This window comes from Planococcus citri, chromosome 1, assembly GCF_950023065.1.
Source record: "Planococcus citri chromosome 1, ihPlaCitr1.1, whole genome shotgun sequence".
Lineage (NCBI taxonomy): Eukaryota > Metazoa > Arthropoda > Insecta > Hemiptera > Pseudococcidae > Planococcus > Planococcus citri.
In genome coordinates, this window is record NC_088677.1 from 32,604,243 (window position 1) to 32,625,404 (window position 21,162).

The 21,162-nt window shown below is 33.0% G+C and overlaps 1 protein-coding gene across 2 annotated transcripts; it reads left to right on the forward strand.

Moving 5' to 3' along the window:
- The first annotated feature begins 3,634 nt into the window (after positions 1–3,634).
- LOC135831439 (glycoprotein 3-alpha-L-fucosyltransferase A-like) lies at positions 3,635–20,758 on the forward strand. 2 transcript variants are annotated; one of them, XM_065343923.1, is made up of 5 exons: positions 3,635–4,196; positions 16,965–17,259; positions 17,772–18,287; positions 18,390–18,814; positions 19,932–20,758. In XM_065343923.1, the coding sequence occupies exons 2-5, from the start codon at positions 17,053–17,055 to the stop codon at positions 20,263–20,265; spliced, it is 1,482 nt and encodes a 493-aa protein (XP_065199995.1). In that variant the 5' UTR covers positions 3,635–4,196; positions 16,965–17,052; the 3' UTR covers positions 20,266–20,758. The 2 variants fall into 2 exon arrangements, with proteins under 2 accessions (XP_065199995.1, XP_065199996.1); XM_065343924.1 differs by lacking the exon at positions 3,635–4,196 and adding an exon at positions 15,553–15,735.
- Positions 20,759–21,162: the final 404 nt, after the last annotated feature.

Sequence of the window (21,162 nt, forward strand, 5' to 3'; positions counted from 1 at the left end):
GCAACGTCTATTTAGTAGGTACCGATTTTCACATACGTAACTCTTTATGTATAAAATATTGGGGTAATACGAGTGGAATATACTTGTCGATTATAAGAAATAAGAGGCAGAAGAAAAGGGTGGTCGATCGTATAACTCAACAAACAAAAACAATGCGGCAAAGAAAAATCAACGTTTTGTAATTCGATAGGTAGCGCGTGTACATAGTCAATATGTATGGTATACTTACTATAGCACCCTAATTCTCAGCTTTTTATAATGAACATCGTTCAATTCAAGGGCCATTATGAGGGAAATCTTCAATCGTACGAATATAATACGAAAAATCATGCGCTGTGATGCGGAAAACACGAAAACCACGTCATTAATTCGCCTTATTCTGTGTTTTTAAAATCGAATTTACGAAAAAATTGCGTTGAAAAGAGGTATCAACCTAGTACCTCACCTACCTGTACTTACTTATGCCAAAAAAAACTTATAGATGAGTGATTTAAAATTCCCAAAACAGTTCTTTACAATAAAGCTTCTTTCGGACATTGGTATGTTTTTTGAATGTCTGTCAGTATACTCAAAGAAAGATTGAAAAAACCTTCCGGACGTAGATTAATGAAATTTTGCTAAAATGTTTAAAAATGTTCAATCTTGTTTTTAAAACAAGTGTTTCGATTTCGAAGCATTTCAAAAAATTATAAATAGGTAGGTACCTATTCAAGTAATGGATGTTTTTTATTTTTGTGGTTTTCAACTGGTAAGTAGATACGCAAAAATTATTTTTAACTCATTTTTTTTAATTTTTTTTATTTTTCAGGTCGAGTTATTTTATTACTTTTGATACAAAACTCATCGCTTTAACTTTGAATAATATTCTTCATTATGATTCAGTATCCTGTCTAAATTTTAAAATAATGTGACCCGCTAAGCAATACCATACTACATATGTCGGATTTTTTTTTTTGAGATTATCGCAATTTTAGAAAAAGTGGAAATTAATATCGATATTTTTTTTGATGGTTTTGTGTACTACGACCCCCCCCTCTTTCAATGGTACTCTGGCCGGATTTCATATGCACTCCCTTCCACCTCCAAACCACTTTTTTATAAACCATACCATAAGTCAACGAAAAGGGGAAAAATATGCGACTTGAATGGTAAGTATACGAAAAAATAAAAAAAAAATATGGTAGGTAATTATTATACATATGTATTATTTCTCAAAAAAAATTTCCGACATAGGTATTGATATGGTTTTGCTCAGCGGGTCACATATGTAATGACTAATGATATTTTCAAATAATTAATCAAATTCCTCATTTAATGTTTCAGTATCGTAGTAAAACGTCATTTTATTTGTAATATCGATAAGACCTTCTAAAATCTAGATCTCTGAGACATTCCCATTTCATAAAAAATTGTCAGCCAAATATTTGATCTTTTTCTGATCTGACAGTGTGTCAAATCAGAAGAGAACATAGAAATTTAATACATTCCGATGAGTACAAAAGTTTTATGATAATTTTGTATACCTGACGTAAGATCTAAATGGCTTACAGTACCACAGTTAGACCTGCAATGTGGAGTGATTTTCTAAAAGTCCAACTTGAAAAACACCATTTTATCACCCCTCTGTTATACCACCTTACATGAGCGATTTCCCCAGATCAAATAAATTGATTTGTTAAAACTTATTGATAGGAAATTTTTCCAATATTTTTTAGATATTATAGTCTTAGCCAAATTACTTCATCATTGAGATTAATTGAATGTTTAACTATCTATCGCGATAAAAAAAATTGGTTATCTACACAGGAATGAATGATTTCAGGCAAGTGCTTCACAAAGTTTCATCATAACTTTATGTAGGTAAGGTACGAGTACTTAAAAACGTAATAATGATGTTTGTTTTTTCATGAATCTTAAAAATAAATTCACGTCTTTTCCAATACCTACCACATTTTTTCTTAGTATAGGTAAGTAGGTAGAGGTATCTATAGGCGATTCTACTGATTTTTCTGAAAAATGCGTCTTTTTGTTTTTCCATATTCACTTTGACTATTGCAGGTAGGTCTACGTACCAGACCGAATTTCAGGTGCTCTATTATGTACTTTATTGTTATATTAGGTACCAACGAATTTTTAAAAACTAATACATATTTGTGCTTACATATCCATGAAAAAAAAACAAAAACTCAAAACTGATTTTTGTTCATACGGATTTACTGTCTTTGTGACTCTAGCGATAAATTTGGGTACATCTACATAAATATAGGTAGAAATTTTCAAAAATTGTTTCGTTCTGTTAAAACTTTTATTTCAGTGATGTTTTTTTAAGAAGCGAAAAATTCAAAAACTTGCTATAGAGGCCCGATAAGGGCTCCAGAACAGCTTAAAAAACCGCCAATCAACTTTTGAGATGAAAAATGAGCTTTTTCTGCTTCAATTTATTATCAAATTTTTATTTTTCAATTTCAAAAAAATGTCCGAATTCAAATTTTTAGCAAATTGCAAAAAATCTAAAAATGAAATACAAAATTTATCTTAGTGATATTTTCGATGCTATTTTTTGATGGGATATTTCTCTTGGGGTACAAAAACTTCAAATTTTTATCAAAATTCAAAAAGTTTTAATGATGGCAGTTTCGAGTATGGGCTTGTTTTTTGATCCGACCTTTCTGAAACCCTATCACTCCCTTCCCATTCATTTCGATCCAATTCATCTGAACTTTCAGGATCGTTTGTTAAGTTTTCAGCATATGAACCACAATGCCCTCTCCAGCTCTTCCAATTTCAAAAAAAAAGTTTGATAAAATATGCGAAAATTAATGTGACATGTGAATGATTTCACTAATTAGGTATACAGGGCACTTATCTCAGTTTGAATAGGTGTCCATGTATTTTTGATTTTGGGCCCTCGGTGTCTTCCGGGCTTCTCAGTTTCGAAAAAACTTAAGGATTGGATTTAAATGATGAAAATAAAATAATTTTATGAAAATTTGATTCAGTATCCACTTAAAATACTTGAGCAATTTTTTGCTTTCTAAATACCAATTTTTATTTATTTATTTTTTTTGAAAATTTTCCCATCTTATGGCTTGAAGTTGAACAGAAGAGATCTTTATTTTCATAAAATAGGTAACGCCACTGTAATCCTTCACACTACTCATTGTTCAATGCGGGTAGGTTTCAGATATCAGTCATAAACCCCATTTTATTACATCCATCTTGAACCAAAGCTCTTCATCGTCTCAATCAGTGAAATTGATTCTTCTTTCGCATATTCCTCTAGCTAGTCTATTTATCAAACAAGAAGGAAAATACATAAGCTACAGCGATTTTTAATCCTTTAATTCTAATATTACGTGACACGACAATTTAAAATCCACTCAAATGACGCGAAATTGGATACCTACTACATGCGAAGGCGGATTTACCCGACGACATTTATCGCAAAAAACCTACCGTTTAGCTCGTCTGGTAATCGGTCAATTACCTCGCTAATTATCCGCGACTACTACACCTCATCGTCATCGTCGTCGGTGGTGAAATTGCGATAGGAAAAAAGTACCTACACACGAATGTGTGTATCAAAAGTATACTATAGACGACGACAACGAATTAACCGCATGAGGTATTATTTCCATTACATTAACTCATTGAAAAATTTGGCCGTCTGAAAAATATTTTTACACCTCGGCGAAAGTTCACAAGTTCAAAACCAACGCCCTGATAATAACTCTCGCATTCGCAAGTCGCAAGTCGCAGGGCACCTAATTCTAGGTCTCGGACTGTTTTCAAAATACGTAATACACGTAACGCGACTCGAGCTTTATGAATTTGTATTTTGTACCAAGTAACAGATGAGTCGTTCCGCCAACAAAAGGGTTCGGGGCGCATTGATCGACGCCTGCGTAAGCTGCTGACCGAATCGCATCGTTCGCATTCGCCAATCTTAGGGTACGTTTGGTGTGACTATGCTCGATTTTAGCTGTTGTTACCGCTACGTTGACGTACGGTTCTGTCGTCACGTGAGTGTTGAAAGTATCGCGACGGATTTGTTATTTCGTCTGGTATCGTGCTCTCTTTTCGAATTATATCGTAATTTTTGTTCATTTTTATTTCCCACATCGATACATTTTCATCTGCTGTGTATATAGATTACCTCAAAGGCGTTTCAATCATCGGTCAACGTTTCATCCAAGGTAAGAAATCGAATGATCGAATCGAAAATATACCTATTTGCTAATATTTTAAAGATAGATTAACCCAAATTGGTCAAAATTTGATATTTATAAAAATAATCGAGTTACGTTTTGAAAATAATGTACGTACCTAATCATTTCAAAAAGTCAATTATCTCGTATTCCATTTCGTGAAAAGAATTCAAATTCCCATGCTATTCGAAAGAACCCTATTTCAAAACGCGTGCAAAATTTTCAAATTCCATCCACCAACAATCAACGTATTTGAATTTCGAATAAGCTCGAGAATAATACACAGCTAGACGAACGTAAAAGGTGGAAAATTACTAAAACACCTCGGAGCAATTGGGAAAATCGTGAACCTATGACGATACACAATAGCACGTTTTGAAATTACATTACTTATTCAAAAGGCTCTTTTTCACGTCGAATTGGGATTTGGGTACGAACAAGGTACCTCTTTCGAGGGCAGCTAACTTTTTAATCTATACGGTAACGGAATTAGTATGGATAGATGCTCGCTTAATCTTCGGTCCATTAAATTGTTTTTCATCATTAACGATTCTTTTTACGTATCGTTATATTCGGAAAAAGCTCACAACTTCGAGCGATAAAAAAGTATACCTATAATAAGCTGTAAAAATTATATACTTTATTTGTCTATTTTTTTATTTCTCTCTCTCCTTTTTTTTTTTTTTGCTTTTAGACTTTATTCGTTCGTGATAAAGTCATCTTACGCTATGAATTTTTAAAAAGCTGCACGTTATACGAAGACGATTAAAGTTTTGGAACGCGAATAATATGATTTAAATTTTAAAATAATACATATAACTTTTTCGTATATTGGCTCATAGCAGCGCGATATAAACCTACTGGTTTATGTGGGAGGTACATTATACGTATACTACATGTGAAAAAAATAAAATAAAGATAAACAAAAAATACCATACTACCATCAGTTAATCATTTTCATTTCCCTCGAGTATTTACTTTAATTCTTACTTACTTTATATACGCGAACATGGTATTATATTAATGATGAAACGTATTGCTCAGATACCTACCTACCTAAATTTAGTGGGTATTAAATTTGCCATTATTTAAAACACTCGATTTTCTATCTAGTTTTTGAGGGCATTGGAAATAAATTAATACGAGCCACAGGTACTTGCCTACTTGAAATTTCAAACATTGACTAGATAAAATCCGTCTTTTTTTTCAATTAGTTAAATGAGTCACGGGTGTTCTTTCGTTATCAATCTACTTACTGACTTATCTTTAACGTAGGTACACAAGATGTAAAGTTTACATTACGTAGGTACGCTTGATGCTTCAAATGGATTAGTACTTAAATATGGGGATTCGGTACAGCTTTTTCACCGTTATTATCGTAATATACGCTTGTAATTATTTAATAATGTGTGTCAATTGACCAGGCGGAACTATTGAAGCAACAAAGGTTTCCATAACAGCAAAATACTTCGAGTTGGTAACAGGACAGCGTGAGTTGCAAGTAATAAGGGCGCGATATAGGTGTTTAGGAAAGGAATATAAGATAGGATCGGGTATGGTAAAAGCACAATGCACTTTTAGAAATCGTCTTGAAAATATTAAGGTAACTAGTGAAATTTCATTTTGGCACTTACTTATGTTAGCTAGGTAGGTACATATTTTCCAGCGTGTATGTTAAATATACAACTTATCCTTGAAAATTAAAATTTTTCCGCTATCTATGTAGAAGTCGTGTGATGTGTTTTGTACTTGATATACTAAACCAAAAAAGAAACAATTAAATTGCTTGTTTAAAATGTTTTATTGGCCATTAAAATCTTAATCTGCATCTAATTTACTTACATTGTTCAAAGTACGAATAGTGTTATAGTTTCAGTTTTCCCTCTGCCATGCCATTTCCCATAAAAGCTAAATCACTGAACGCCATTTTTTAATATTTCGTCAATAAAATGGATTGAAATTTATGAATGGAATAAAGAGCGTATTAAGGAGAGTAATTAAATTGCAAAAAATTACCTATCCATGTAGGTATTTTATGCCGAAAATAGACAACTAGAGAATAACAGCGTAAAAAACAAATAGGTAAAGCCAACAGTGAGAGGGAGGTGTTTAGTGCAGCGAATTTACTTGGATATTACCTCGAGTAAAAATTTCAGATGCTGAACTCAATTCTTGGATTTTTGACGAATTTTTATAAATTCAAACATGGCATTTTTTTTCTCACAAAAAATCAAAATTTGATCAAATTGGGATAAAACCCTATTATATTTGGCGTGTAGGTATTACCTTAATTTCGAGATCCTGAGTTGAGTGGTGATTATTTCGAATCAATTCTGGAGCCTCTAACGTGGGTTTTCGAATTCTCCAGTTTTTGAAAACAAAAACAAAAACAAAATGTTCCTAAATAAGGCGAGAATTAAATTCAGTAGGTACCTATAAACTCGGATTTACCATCTTTGTGGCTCTTTCGATCAATCTTACATATGTATTTTTAAAATGATTTTTTGCCGGCTCAAATCAGAAATTTTTTCCAACGATTGTTTATTGAAAGGATCACAAAGATGGTAAATTCGAGCTTATAGGTGCTGAATTTCAATTGCACCTTACTTACTTCTAGAGCATCTCTTCGAAAACTGGAGAATCCAAAAATTCGCTGGAGGTTTCAAACGATTTCAAACCATTGCGTATTGACTTGGGAGGTCGAAAATGGCGTACAAACAAAATTTTAACCTTTTATGTCAATTTGATCAAGTTCTGATTTTTTTTTCATAAGAAATGGGCCAAATTTGAATGAGGAGCTGTATATCAAAACGCAGTAAGTCCATTTTGCAAAATTTTCAGAAATGAGGAAAAACTGTGGGGGGGGGAGTCGAAGGGGGTCAAATGTGGTATCAGAGGATAAAGGAAGTCAACATGACCTCAAAACATGAAAGTGCCCAAATTTTTGAGAACCGGGGGGGGGGACGTGGGAAGGGGGAGAAAAATTTTACTGCGTTTTGATCTGAAAAAAGACAGTTACTGCGTTTTGATCTGAAACACGTTACAAAAATCACGCACATTTTATATCAAAACGCAGTAAATACACCGGCACTCTCTTACTGAAATAAAAACACATGGGTAGAGAACCATTTTGATGATTATTATCTATTGAATAGTAAAAAAAATATTCAAAATTAAGGCGCCGTTTGCCATAGTGACTGACTGACTGAGTGATGACACAAGATTTTGTTTATTATGTTCAGGCCAAGTGTGATTATGATTGAACAATATGTTGGAAATTTTTTAAAAGTCTGTAGTTTCATTACCAACAGTAACCACCTTCTGAAATCAATGTTTACCAACCTTAAAACACAAAAAACGCTAAAAATAGTGTAGTTACTGCGTTTTGAAGCAAAATTACTGGTTTTTACTGCGTTTTGATGCAAATCTCAACTTGAACTGGGATTTTCGAGGTGAAGCATGGCAGATGGATTTACGACGATGGCTTCAATCGATTCCCCGTTGAATTTTACATAGAAAAACACTCTTATCTCATTTTTTATAAAAATGGACTTACTGCGTTTTGATATACAGCTCCTAAATTTTTAAAAATTCGCCAAAAATTGAAAAATGAATTCCAGCTTTTGACATTTTTGCTGCTGGTGTATTTAGAGATTCTCTGGACCTCTTTTGATTCCTCTTTGCCAGTTCAAAAATGTTTGTGTCCGGTTCTAATATGTGGGGTAAAAGCAGGTAATATGGGGTTGCTAGTAATATGGGGTACCCGCTTTTTGCATATTCTATGGGTGCAATCCAACAGGAAAAAATTTAAGTAGTGTTTTTAAATGATTCTTAGATGATCTTATCAGACCCGGAGGCAATTGGTCACGTGTACTCTTTTTTATTCGTCGGTGGTGACTTTTTCATGCAACCCCAAAACAGATACTTACGTCAAGTTTTTTGAACATTTTCCCGAAAAATACATATTTTTTTGAAATTTCAAGTAGAGTACCGGAAAGAGCCATGATTTTACTATCTATTTCATGCTTTACTTTTTCAGTGAGTCGTTTTTCTGAATTGAAAAAAAATAGAACATTTTTGGTGTTAAAATTTTTACATGCTGGTAATATGGGGTACCTTGTTTTTTCGTAGATTTTTGACATATTCTGAACCAAAAATGTCTAAAAAAGAACCAAAAGACTAACAAGTGTAAAAATGATGAATAAAAATCATTTTTCTCGTTTGTTTTATTCGTTTATTTTCATTTTTACAAATATTTATGTTATCTGCCATTTTTTGGTAAATTTTCAACAATTTTTTCGAAACATCAAAAAATTATGAAAAAAATCATGGGAAACCATGGTTTGTGCGTGACATAAATGTAAAAACTGGAAAAAAAATATTTTTTGGCTTTTTAAAAGTCATTTTATTGTAGTTTTTATTGGTACCTACCTCATATGTATTACCTGCACTTTTTCAAAAACATCGATTTTGAACTTTTTTTTCAAAAAAAAATTAAAAATAGTAAAAATGATTTTTAGTGGCCTCAATTTTTATCACAGATGGGTAAATGTTCGAATTTTCGAATGTCGCAAAAATTTGATATAGGGGGTTCTAACGTGACTGGACTAGAGAAGAAAGATATTTTTCCCTCCCTAGCTGTTTAGATTTTTCCTAATATTTCCTAAGGGAGAAATATTAGTATAAGTTGCCAGGATAGCTCAATAGAAGAGGCTTTTTAACATCATGCTGAACGACTATATGCAATTATTATGAGATGACGAGAGAAATAGATTCTAACACCAAAACAATTTAAGATCATTTTATTAAAACGTAATTTACAAAGACATCATTAAATCCTTTTACAAACATTTATGGTTGCCTAAGAGCCGTTTTAAGGCAGAGATAGAATATTTTTACATCAAAGTACCATAAAGTATCACTTGTATTTTACGAAACTATCGATTACGAATATAACTTTGATAGGTAAAAATACATAATTTTAGCCAAAGAGAACAAGATGTAATTTTGATCTAACTCCATTCGAAAGATATTTTTAATAGATTAATTGACCAAGTACCCACGCCCCCAAGTGCTGTGGTATACTTAGCCATCTACTCTAATTAATTGATAATGCTAAATTAATTAGATATGAGTAAGTTATTTCAAACTTACTTACCAAAACTGTTCATGTTTACCATCTCTATCAGGGGCCTTACGAATACTAAAGGCGGCGATGGCACTTAACTAAACGAGGTACATTTTAATTCTTTGCACAATGTATGCCTGACCGGTTCAGGGGGACATTGCCAAAAAGATACAAATTAATGATTATCGGATCCATGACCAAATTACCAAAGAATTATCCACTGACCGGAGTGGCGTAACTTAAAAGAGTAGACCATGATTTTCACCATCACTACTGTGAAATTATTTCTATCATCGGATGAGAAATAATATGATAAAATCACACCGATACAGACGTTCGCGATGAGGTACCTATTTACTGCAGGTTTAGGAGCCAAGTGGTTTTTGGCGCTAAAACGATTCAATTTATAGAAAATAGGGTTAATTAGGGACCTCCCCCTAGTCACGTGGTAAAAAGGGGTAAGAAATGCTCGCGCGGCATCGGTAGATTTCAAAGGGATTCCGCGACCTGCCAAAAAGCGAGCATTCTTTACTATAAATTTAGATAAATAATGTTCTTATTTTCCTATCTCGAGCCATAAATGTCGCGGAGGCTGTCTACCCTTGTCTAATAAAATACTCAAGTAAATGAGAAGGGTTGACCGCCTTTGACCCGCCTGTGACGTCATATGTACGAATACAGAGTATTTGTACATTTCTAACTCACTAAATAGTTAACACGTTTCCATTTACGATAATAAGTAGGTATAATATGCATCCCTATAGCTGGTACCTATCATAGGAACCAGCTAAGCCGATGCGGGCCATCTATACTATCACAAATTTTCATTTTTCACGTCGACCGTATACAATGGACGAATAGTTCAAGCGGAGAAAAAGACGGCCACATTTTGGATGCAGAATCCAGGAAACGTTCTGCACATGCGCCAAATATGATGCTTTCGGCGCTGGAGGAGAGAGAGACGGTTTCCTACCTCCTACCCATGTTCAACCAGTGAACCGTCTCTCTCTCCACCAGCGCCGTAAGCGTCATGTTTGGCGCATGAGCAGAAGGTTTCCTGGATTCTGCATCCAAAATCTAGCCGTCACATTTTGCCTCATTTTCACGGCAGAACTATTCGTCCATTGTATACGGTCGACGATTTTTCATCAAATTTCTCTCCATTCAGGAAGAGTTTGAACTTATGTACCCCATATTACCTGCGTTTACCCTACTTCGCTTGTAAGATAAGTGAACAATTTAACACCTTTTTCATAGCATACGAGTATAAGGCCGACGCGACGTGGGTAATTGTAAACTAATTGTAAAATTTCCTTTTTAAAAAAAAGAAAGAAAATCACCTGTTATGCAATTTTTTTATTCTACAGAAGCCTTCTTCACCTATCAGTGAAAAAACCATTTAAATTTTATTCCTGCGATGTGAAATTTTAAATTTCGAAATCTTCACTGGAATTTCTTATTCATCATCGTAAAATGTTTACAATGAGAAATTGCCGTGAACATAACGAAATTCAAAAATTCATTTCGCAGGTGTGAATACAGTTTCTTTGCTGGTGTTTCTGCAAATAGTTTTCCTTGAATTTCCCCTCGACTCGAAGTCGCTTACCAGAAAAAAATTACCAGCCTTGAGCAGTTGGGAAATTTCACGCTCTACAACGCCGGTTGTTTGCAATTTTCTCAAAAAACGTTTGCTTTCCTTGAAGAATGAGTGTTAACGTACAATCGACCTGATTTTTAAAAAATTATTGTGATAAAAGGTATCAATTTTTAGGGTAAAAAAACTAAATAAGTTCAACGGGGAAAAATGGTGAAAAATAAATCAAGTAGGTACCTACTTAGTACTTACCCCGTATTAGAGGATTAAAATTCTCATTTGTGAAAGTGATTCGTCATTCTATTCTAGGAAGTGGTGTTTTATATTTCGAGCAAAATTTCTTGAATCGATTATGTAGGTAGCTAGGTACCTATTTAAAATCTGGAAAAACCATATCGAGATTTTTTGACCAATAAAATGCTACGTTCACACGTCAAGGGACATGGAAAAATTAATCCAAGTATTGAATTAGATTAAAATATCAAGTTTCAAGGAATCAGCTGATTTAATTGTACGATCTCACAATTTCACACGCATCAGCTTTAGAAAAGAAACATGATACATTGGTATCTATAGTTCATAGGCAGGCATGTGTTTTACATAGTAAGAGTTAGCATATTGTAATCGTGAATAACGCGAGCAATTTCTTAGTACTCGTGAATTTTTCCCCGAATATAGGTATAATTACAAGAGGTACCTACTTACTCACATAACCGTTTATCGAAATTGAAAAAAAAAAATTCGACCAATTTATCATCACCTCTTGAAAAATGTGTTGATATGTTGATAACAGCTCTTCAAAATTGAATACTCGTAATACTCGTAGGTAACTTTGCAGTTTGCACAAATGGAACCATTTTGTACGAATAATTATCTAAACTTCAGGCCATGATTACGAGCTGACGTGTAATTAAATTACGTATGGTATGCCTTCTTCATGGTGTTTTAATCGCGTTTCAAAATAATAAGCGACACGTTTGAGTACCTACTTGACGATTGAAAAAGCTTACAAAACGTTAACAATACCAACATTAAACTGAAAATCATATCATACAAGGGCAAATGAGGCCGCGAATCGAATAAATTTTTCTAATGACTTTACCTATAAGCAAACCCGAGCATAAAATAACATATAAAGTGGGTGGCACCAGTACCACTCAGTAGTGGCTTACTGCCACCCAGTGAACTACGAATGTGCCCGAAAATTTCGGATAAGGGCCTGCGATGAAAGAAAAACATTATTTCTTACTTCTTGATAAACAAATTTTAGAAAACTTTCTTTTTCGAGATCAAGATGAAAATTTCTAAAAAAAAATCAAGTTTTAAAGCCGAAAAATGAACTCTTCGTCCTCGCATAAAAAAACATTATTTCCATGCCTCTCGAAATACAAATTTTCATGTTCTGTTTTCTTTTTCAACATCAACTTCCTTCAAAAAAAAAAAAAAAAAACATTCAAATTCTAAAATTTTAAAATCCAAAAAATAAATTCTTCATCCTCACATAGAAAAAAACTATTGTTTCATGCTTCTCGAAATACATACAAATTTTCAGAAGGTTTCACTCGAGCCTGTTCTTTTCTTTTTCAAAATTAACTTCCTACTAAAAAAAAACATACCTATCATTCCAATTCTAGAGTTTCAAACACCAAAAAATAAACTACTCGCATTGAAAAAACCCTCGTTTTTAGGCATCTCAAAATAAAAGTTTTCAAACGCTCTCGCCCTCGCTTTGCTCGGGTCAATTTGTTTCTCATTTCGAAATACACAAATTTCACATTTGAGGCTTCCAAAAATCGAAAAAAATAAAATTTTTCATAAGTTATAAAAATGTTAGATATACCTACTCGTAATGTAACAATTGGGCAAAATTGATATTTTTTACTGCATCAATCGACAAATTTTCAGTCGACATGCCCCCTCCTCCCTCAAAAACCTAAAAATAGCTTCTGCTTTAGAATGGGGCTCAACATGAATTTGTTCCGGGCCTGCATCGGCTCTCGACGGTTTTTTTTTTTTAGGGAAGCATTGTTTGATGTTGAAAAATTATGGCTACTGCCACCCAGTGAATGTTTTTTATTTTATGCTCTGAATAGCAAACAATCATGAAACATACAAATAAAGAAGAAAATTCGATTGGTTTGCGTTTCTACGAACCTCAAACGTTAATTTCTAATTTCCATCAACTTTCGCATACCAAGTGAGGAATTCATTTGTCACGGTCAATTGAATGTTGACAAAAGTTTGTCTTCGAGGTGGAAAAATTATTTACTCGTTAAATTTTCGAAATTCGAGGTTTTTTGAAATAGAAATTAGCTAGGTACCAACTTACCAAGTAAAATAAAAAAAATATTAAAAATTTAATGAAAAAGAAGTCGCTTTTCAACTTGCCTAAAAATATATAGACTAAATGTACATGTGTATAGGTGTTTGTTTACATCAGACCGAAATCGTGTTAAACTGCGTAGATGGTTTTCAATTTTTTCACTGAAATATGTGTGCAGGTGTACCTACTTCATTTTCATCTATAAAATATTATCTCTGCTATATGGCATAGATATTCCAAAAACACATTTTACGACAATGCAATGCCATTAGGTAGGTATATTTTAATTCATATAGCGAACAAGTAGATAGGTTAGTAGGTACAGCGAGGAGAATTTAATAGTTGCAAGCTGAACTCGACTCGCAGATACGTACACATATTGATCTAAAATTTGTATAATGCTGCTTATTTACATAAGCTTAGTGCGCTGTTTTTACTCCATATGAATCTACGTTTATTTCATAATGAACCGCAATTAAGATAACATTTTCTGGTAAACCATACCATATACCTACACATAGTCTATTTACTTTTAATACCTACTCGTGAATTTATGTCATCGTTATATGTATGCCAAGTGTTATCCTTCCATTACCATTATGTTCATTAATTATTTTTCCAAAATGAGTAGGTATACTTACTTGAAAGGTGCAAATGATACGGCCTTGCTAACCTACCTAAATAGAATACAGTAGGTACATATTGATATAGATAGGAGATTATTTGAAATAGCATCGAGAAATTATGACCTATAAAAATCGACCGAACGACGTTAAATTATTAAGATATCGATTTTATATTGCATTATCAACGTTTTCGCGTGCTTTATAATATGAAATTGAAAAAAAGATCATTTTAGATTACTTCCATGTCGTATTAAATTTATCTTACATGCATTATCAATGTATTTCTACAGTGTTGTTTCATTTTTCCAAAATTGATTATTGATAAGACTATAAGAGATGATTGAAAAATAATCCCGAAGTAAGATTGATTAAGACAAGTATAGAAAAAAAAGTAACTCGGTTCATTGGTTCAGTGAATTAAATTCTTACCTACTTAGCTACCTACCTTTTAACTTCATTGTTGGTTTTCGTTCGTGTCTTGAGGATTGATTTTTTATTTCGTTATTTTTCTCTTGTAGGTAATAAGAATCAATTTTTTTTTTCAGTTCAAGAAATTTCCTACCAATGCCGATAATGAAAAAATGAAGTACCTAACATATGAGTAGGTCTAGGTATAGGGTGCACAGAAATATCGAATACCCCAAAGAAAATTTTTGTTGAAAATATATACCTATATTGGAAATGTGAAATAGATGCATATGATTGGTGGAATGTTATCACCTTAGTCCAACAACCAATCATGTGACCAACATGATTCTTATGTTATTCATTGCGACCAACCGAAACATTCAACACAAAACTTTTTTGAGAGCACCTACTCGATATTTCTGCGCACCCTGTATACATAGCTAGGTCAGGTAGGTACTTAATAAATTATCAGCGAAGTGAAGCGAATGACAACAAAATACCTGCCACGCATCATATAACACATTGGTTGTTTTTTCTTTAAAAAATGGAAAAAAGTTTTGTGATAAAAATCATTATGGTTAGGGTTTTAAAAAAAGATGATAGATTCTATAATTCAATGCCTCATTTCATTTTATTTTATGAAACTAAACGAAAAACTTATGTAATGTATCTTTTTTTTTTTTTTTTTTGGATTAAAAATTCGTTCTGTTGAATTATTATTTATCAGGGACGAATATTTTCAAAAAATATGAATAGATAGCCGGGTAGGTGGTTGATATTTTATTTTTTTTCCAACTGTAGGAAGGAGAAATGGAATCACAAAATTAGCTCATAGTATTCATTTTTGCATTTGGAAAGAAATTTGATGGAGTTTTTGATAATAAATTCCTTATAGTATGAATTATTATTAGATGGGGCAATTTTATTTTAATAAAATTACGAAAGGATGAGGAAGAAGAGCCAATGTTTTGAAAATTTCATTCTCGATATTTTTAAAAGGGACGGAATGAGAATAAGGGTAGTGTTGACAAGTAATGTGATGACGATGAGTGAACATAACTGAACATTTTTGGTATTTAGTTATCAATTATCATCTGCGCTTAGCTCAAAAATTTTTATGATAATTTTTATCCGTCGGTATGTACGTATACCTACCTTTACAATCGTTATATAGCAACCATAAACAACTCCGGATGAAGGCTGAGTATATAACTGATAAAAGTGATTAGAAAACTAAACCATTTTGATATTATATTTCATTTTGGTTTACATATGGCATAAGATCCGACCAGTTGAACTTGATTCATTTTTCTATCAATTTTCATTTTTCAAGTGTAACTAATTTGCAATATTTATCTGGATACTTCCGTTTGATTGTGGTATCTGAGATGCTTTCAATGTTAGCTAATATGTACCAATGACGCATGACGTATTATAGGAGCGAGAATGTAGGTATACCTATTTTTTTATAATTTCATTTTGTTAGATACTTACATAAATTTAGCAAGAACTTCTCCAAATTATAAAATATGTGTAGGTAGGTATAGATGATTTTTTTTTAAATCCAAGTACTCTTCATACGACTTTCATCGTGCATATTCTGTTTGTTTGTTTGTTTGTTTTTGGTTTTTTTTTTTTTTTTAAATAATATTGAAAAATGGAAATAAACCAGGTTTAAAATTCTCAAAATTTCGCCAAAAATCGAAAAACAAAGTACATCATTTGAAATTTGACCTGCTGTATTTTGGTATGCTCTTTTGAATTTTTATTGTGCAGTCCAAAAAGCTTTCTCTTAGTAGAAATATTTCCCTCGTCATGGTCAAACAACAGCATCTTCTTTTGAACACATATTTCAAAACGAAAAATAACGCTAAAAAAGCGTATGCCTGATACGTAATTTTCGGAAACGGGATGGCCGATGGGCATCTATAAAGTGTGCAATGTACATTGTGCACACATACTTTAGATTAATGTAGGTATACCTTTTACCTACCTATTTGAACAAAAAATCCGAAAAAATCATTACTGATATCATGAAAGTGCGTTTTCCCCTCCTTCGTGTTCGTTGATGCACGAAAATACTTCTTTTCTTGGCAACGCAAAAAGTCCCAGGACCGAAAAGTTACTTTTTGATCCTAGGGAATGTAAATTGAACTGTGCATGCGCGTACGGTGCTGAAAACGCGCTTTCATGATGCGTACAACTTATTGCGTAATGAAAAATATCTTACGCAAGCACCGAAAACGAGCATTTTTATGGCGAACGAAAGTTTATAGACCGAGCCGAATTCCTCGAGAACAGTTAAATGGTACTTCAAAATAGAAAATTTCCATATTTACAATACACTATCTAATTAGTATCCATTGAATTTTACTTATACGAATAAAAACTCCTTGTGCATTTCGAACTCACGTTCACCTAGTAAATACCAAAGTAGGTTTAGGTGTTGATGTTTTTGTTTAGGTACATATTATTACCCAACGTATATTACCATTCTGAATGGTTGACATTGAAATTTGAAACGTAATAGATCACTTTTTCAATACCTACCCAACTAATACACATCTATTAAAAAACGGTTTTAAGCTATCTATCTAATCATATATTTTTAAAAAAGAGATAAGTTCAACGTATACCTAGACCTACTACCTATCTATGTATCTTTTGAATGTTACAGATTGATGATATCGTATTCGGCGTGCCATAGAGGCAAATGTTTCATGGTGGATATTCGAAGCGGTTCTCAATAGATACAGCAATATGTAATGTTGTGTAAATTGTCCCTAAAACGTTTGCTGTACGTGCTCTTTTTATTCTCAGTCTTAATAAGCCTTCATGTTTTAATTACCGTGATCAACAATGAAGCTGACGTTAATACTCCTCGACAACATGCAACTTTGGTAGATTCTGTCGAAAAAACTACCACCACTGGTAAACCGGTCAAGAAATATGAAAAAATTTTGGAAGTACAGGTAATATTACCTATACCATACCTATTTTGTGCTTATGTATTACATACAGGGTGCCCAGAAATATCGAACACCCCTAAAAAAGTTTTCTACTAAAATACTTTGGTTGGTCACAGTGAATGATGATAATGATAGCACATGATTGGTTGTTGGACTGGGGAGATAACATTCCACCAATCATACGCATCTATTTCACGTTGCCAACCTATATTTTTAATGAAAAACTTTCTTAGGGGTACTCGATATTTCTGGGCACCCTGTATTATTATTCGATAGGTATCAAGTATCCTATCGTAGGAAATGACTTACGAAATAATGACTAAATAGTTATCCTGAAGTAAAATCGTTATAGATATACTTAAATAATTTTTTTATAAAGATGGGGAAGGAAGGAGGCGTATGCCAAAAACGTTTTGTCTGAATTTGAGATCATCTTTGTGAAAAATAATTTTTCATGTTTTTACATTGTATGTAGATAAGACTTTAAATAACGAAAAAATGTTATTACGTTTCAGAACACTCAAAAAACCGAAAAAAAGAACACTCTAAACACCGACAAAAATAATGCTCAACGCACCGAGAAAAAGAACGCTTTAAACACAGAGAAAAAGAACGTTCCAAACACCGAGAAAATCATAAATGCGCCAGAAAATACGATAGTTACCACTACCCAAGAGGCTTTAAATAATCAATTACCATGGTTTTTCCGTAAGGGTGCGAAACAGCCGAGTAAAAATGAAGAACAATACCGAAAAATATGGCCATCGCAAGTCACGGGACAGGATCGAATCACCAATCAACTGATGTACATACCAGAAAATTATAATGAGGAAACATCACCCACGAAGACAATTTTATTATGGCACGGATTAGATCATTGGGTAAAATCTGGAAGAGCTTCGTTTTTGGAAGCCAAATGTCCAGTAAATAAATGCTTCGCGACTGATGACCAAGCACAGGCTGGCAGTGCCGATGCCATCCTGTTCAAGGATCATTTTACTTTACCGAATATCGAAAGACCTCCGAGACAGGTTAGAACCATTAATATTGGGCAATTTGGGGTAAAATTATTACAAATTATTGTATATCTGTGGCATTTTACGTAATTTGTATATTTTTCATTTAATTTGCAGGCTTGGATAATTTATCTGTTGGAATGTCCACTTCACACGGAACGGTTACAATATAACGATTTGATTAATTGGACCGCCACGTACAGGAGAGATAGCGACATAGTAACACCATATGAAAAATGGGTGTACTACGATGATAACGTGAAACAAAAATCGACATTAAAACGGAATTTCGCAGCTAATAAAACACACTTGGTGGCTTGGTTTGTGTCCAACTGTAATGCAAGAAATGGCAGACTTAACTACGCGCATGAACTTCAAAAGTACATCTCGGTGGATATTTTCGGCTTTTGCGGACCACTCAAATGTCCTCGTACGCAAGAATGTTTCCAACATTTGGATAAAAGTTACAAATTTTATTTGGCATTCGAAAATTCAAATTGTATCGATTACATTACGGAAAAGTTTTTCGTTAATGCTCTCCAGTAAGTATCCAAGTTATATTATTATGTTTGCGAATGGAATGCTGAATAGGGATTTTGAATTGATTAGCGAACAAAGATGAGGGCAGGGATGAAATAAATTTGGGGGGAGGGGATGTTTCAAAATTTGATAGCGTGGAGGGGGTTTGCCCTTCTGTTTTCTCTACTTATTTCCTTCTTAGAAATTACTTTTAGTAGTTTTGTTGGTAATCTTAAAAAATGTGAAGAATTTTTAAAAGTGGTTACTCTTACTGAAGAAAAAAAAAAAAAAAAAGGAACAGAAAGACAAGGAAATGAGAATGGCGAGTGGGTACAGGGTATCAAGGAGGAAATGTTAAGCTAATATTATTTATTATTGTACAAAAAGCATAATAATGATTCCGAGAATCAAGCATGATTTTTACTGGGAGATGAGGCAGAGATACTTGGTCAGGAGGAAATTCCAACTCTTTTCCTTGGCAAAGTGCCAAAATTAAATAAAACAAAATTGAAGATTACATTTGTCCAAGTCTGATTTCAAAAAGTAAACATTTAAAAATGCTCAATGAATATAATAGGTAATCAATATAATTACTTTTATGTAAATAAATCTGCCGTTCTGCAAACTGAAGGGGCAAAGTTATGAAATAGACTTTTAAAATAGGTAGGTAGCTACTAGCTAGGTACTTGTAACTTGTAACTTCATGAACGCTATGTCCAGCTGTTACTCATTGCTTGATGTACAGATGACTGATGCCTGAACTTTTAAATAATTTTTTTATTATTCTCATCAAAGGTGGGCCCCAAATGATGAAAAATGAAAAACATCTCCGGAAATGTCCATCTATAAAATTCTTTTCATTTGAAAAAAAAAATAGAATAAGCGCTAAAAATCGTTATCTTGGTATATGCGAACCTGGATACTTTTGGCTACCTATAGGTTGAATCCATTTAGTTGCATAAAAGTTATAAAAATTGGTGGTATTTTGAAGCAAGACGAAAAAGTTCTTCATTACCCAATACACCCAATACATATTATGGCCCATTAGATGACTCGTTGGCATTCCATTACTTCATTCAATTCCATTAATTTCGTCTTGAATCACCGTCTTGAATGAATCAATTTTGTTTTCTTTTACAGACACGATGTAGTTCCAATCGTAATGGGAGCTCGCCCAGAAGATTACGCTGCGGTAGCTCCATACCATTCGTACATCCACGTTGATGATTTTGAATCACCGAAAGAATTGGCCGAATATTTGCTCAAATTGGATAGCGACGACGATCTGTATAATGCGTATTTTCGTTGGAAGGAAACCGGTGAATTTATCAACACCTACTTCTTCTGTCGTCTGTGTGCCATGCTACACGATGATTACCCCATAAAATCGTACTCGAATTTGAATAAATGGTGGAAGAATATAAGCACATGTGTCAATACTCCGTGGCGTAAACGAAAAAAGCCTAATTCATGATAATGTTATTTTTTTACGAACGGAACCCGCCACCGTATTTTGATCGATGGCGAAAATTGTTAAAATAATATTTTACGGGTACTTATTGAAATACCTACCTACCTACGTTAATATTGGAAATGCGGCTAAAATACATTGAAGTGCTTTCATAATAATGATGATTTTCAAAGTACCTATTTACCTATTCAATATGCATATTTTCTACTCGCATTGACTAAATAACACGGTTGTTTAAGTTAAAATACTTAATGTGAACTTCCAGTCTTGCCTAAAGCGGACCATCCTAAAAAAAAAAGTTCATTAGTGAATTTATTCCAATTTATGTTTCCTTCTATATTTACCAATGTTGGTTATTGATAAATATTATTTTATAACTTGTTTGTAAATAATTTTTTTATTTTTGTAAGTAACTTATTAGAGTTACCTTTGCGAAGGTAGAGCAAAAATTTTCACTCAACTAGTCATTAAATAAAGATGAAATATGTCGTTTTAATTTCTCCGTTAGTTTAATTACTTTCATTACTCGCATTGCGACTATTATTACACTGCCAAATCGTTATTATTCCAAGATTTATGCGTATTTAAAAATTGGACAAATCATTCATCATAAAATATTTTCACTATCCGTTAAAAGAAAAAAAAATAACTAAACGTCCTTTGGAAAAATATATTTCATGACGAATACCTGCATTATTAAAAAATTACATTATAATCTAAACATAAATTGCAAAAATATTGAGGAAATACAATTTCAGTTGAATATACAATAAACATAGTTTACATTTTTAAAAGAAGAAAAAAAAAATATGCAATAAATATAGGTATTGCTTACATAAAACCTTTTCTTTTCTTATAATCTTCAAGATTCAAAGACTTTTTCGAAGAACTTTCCCTGCT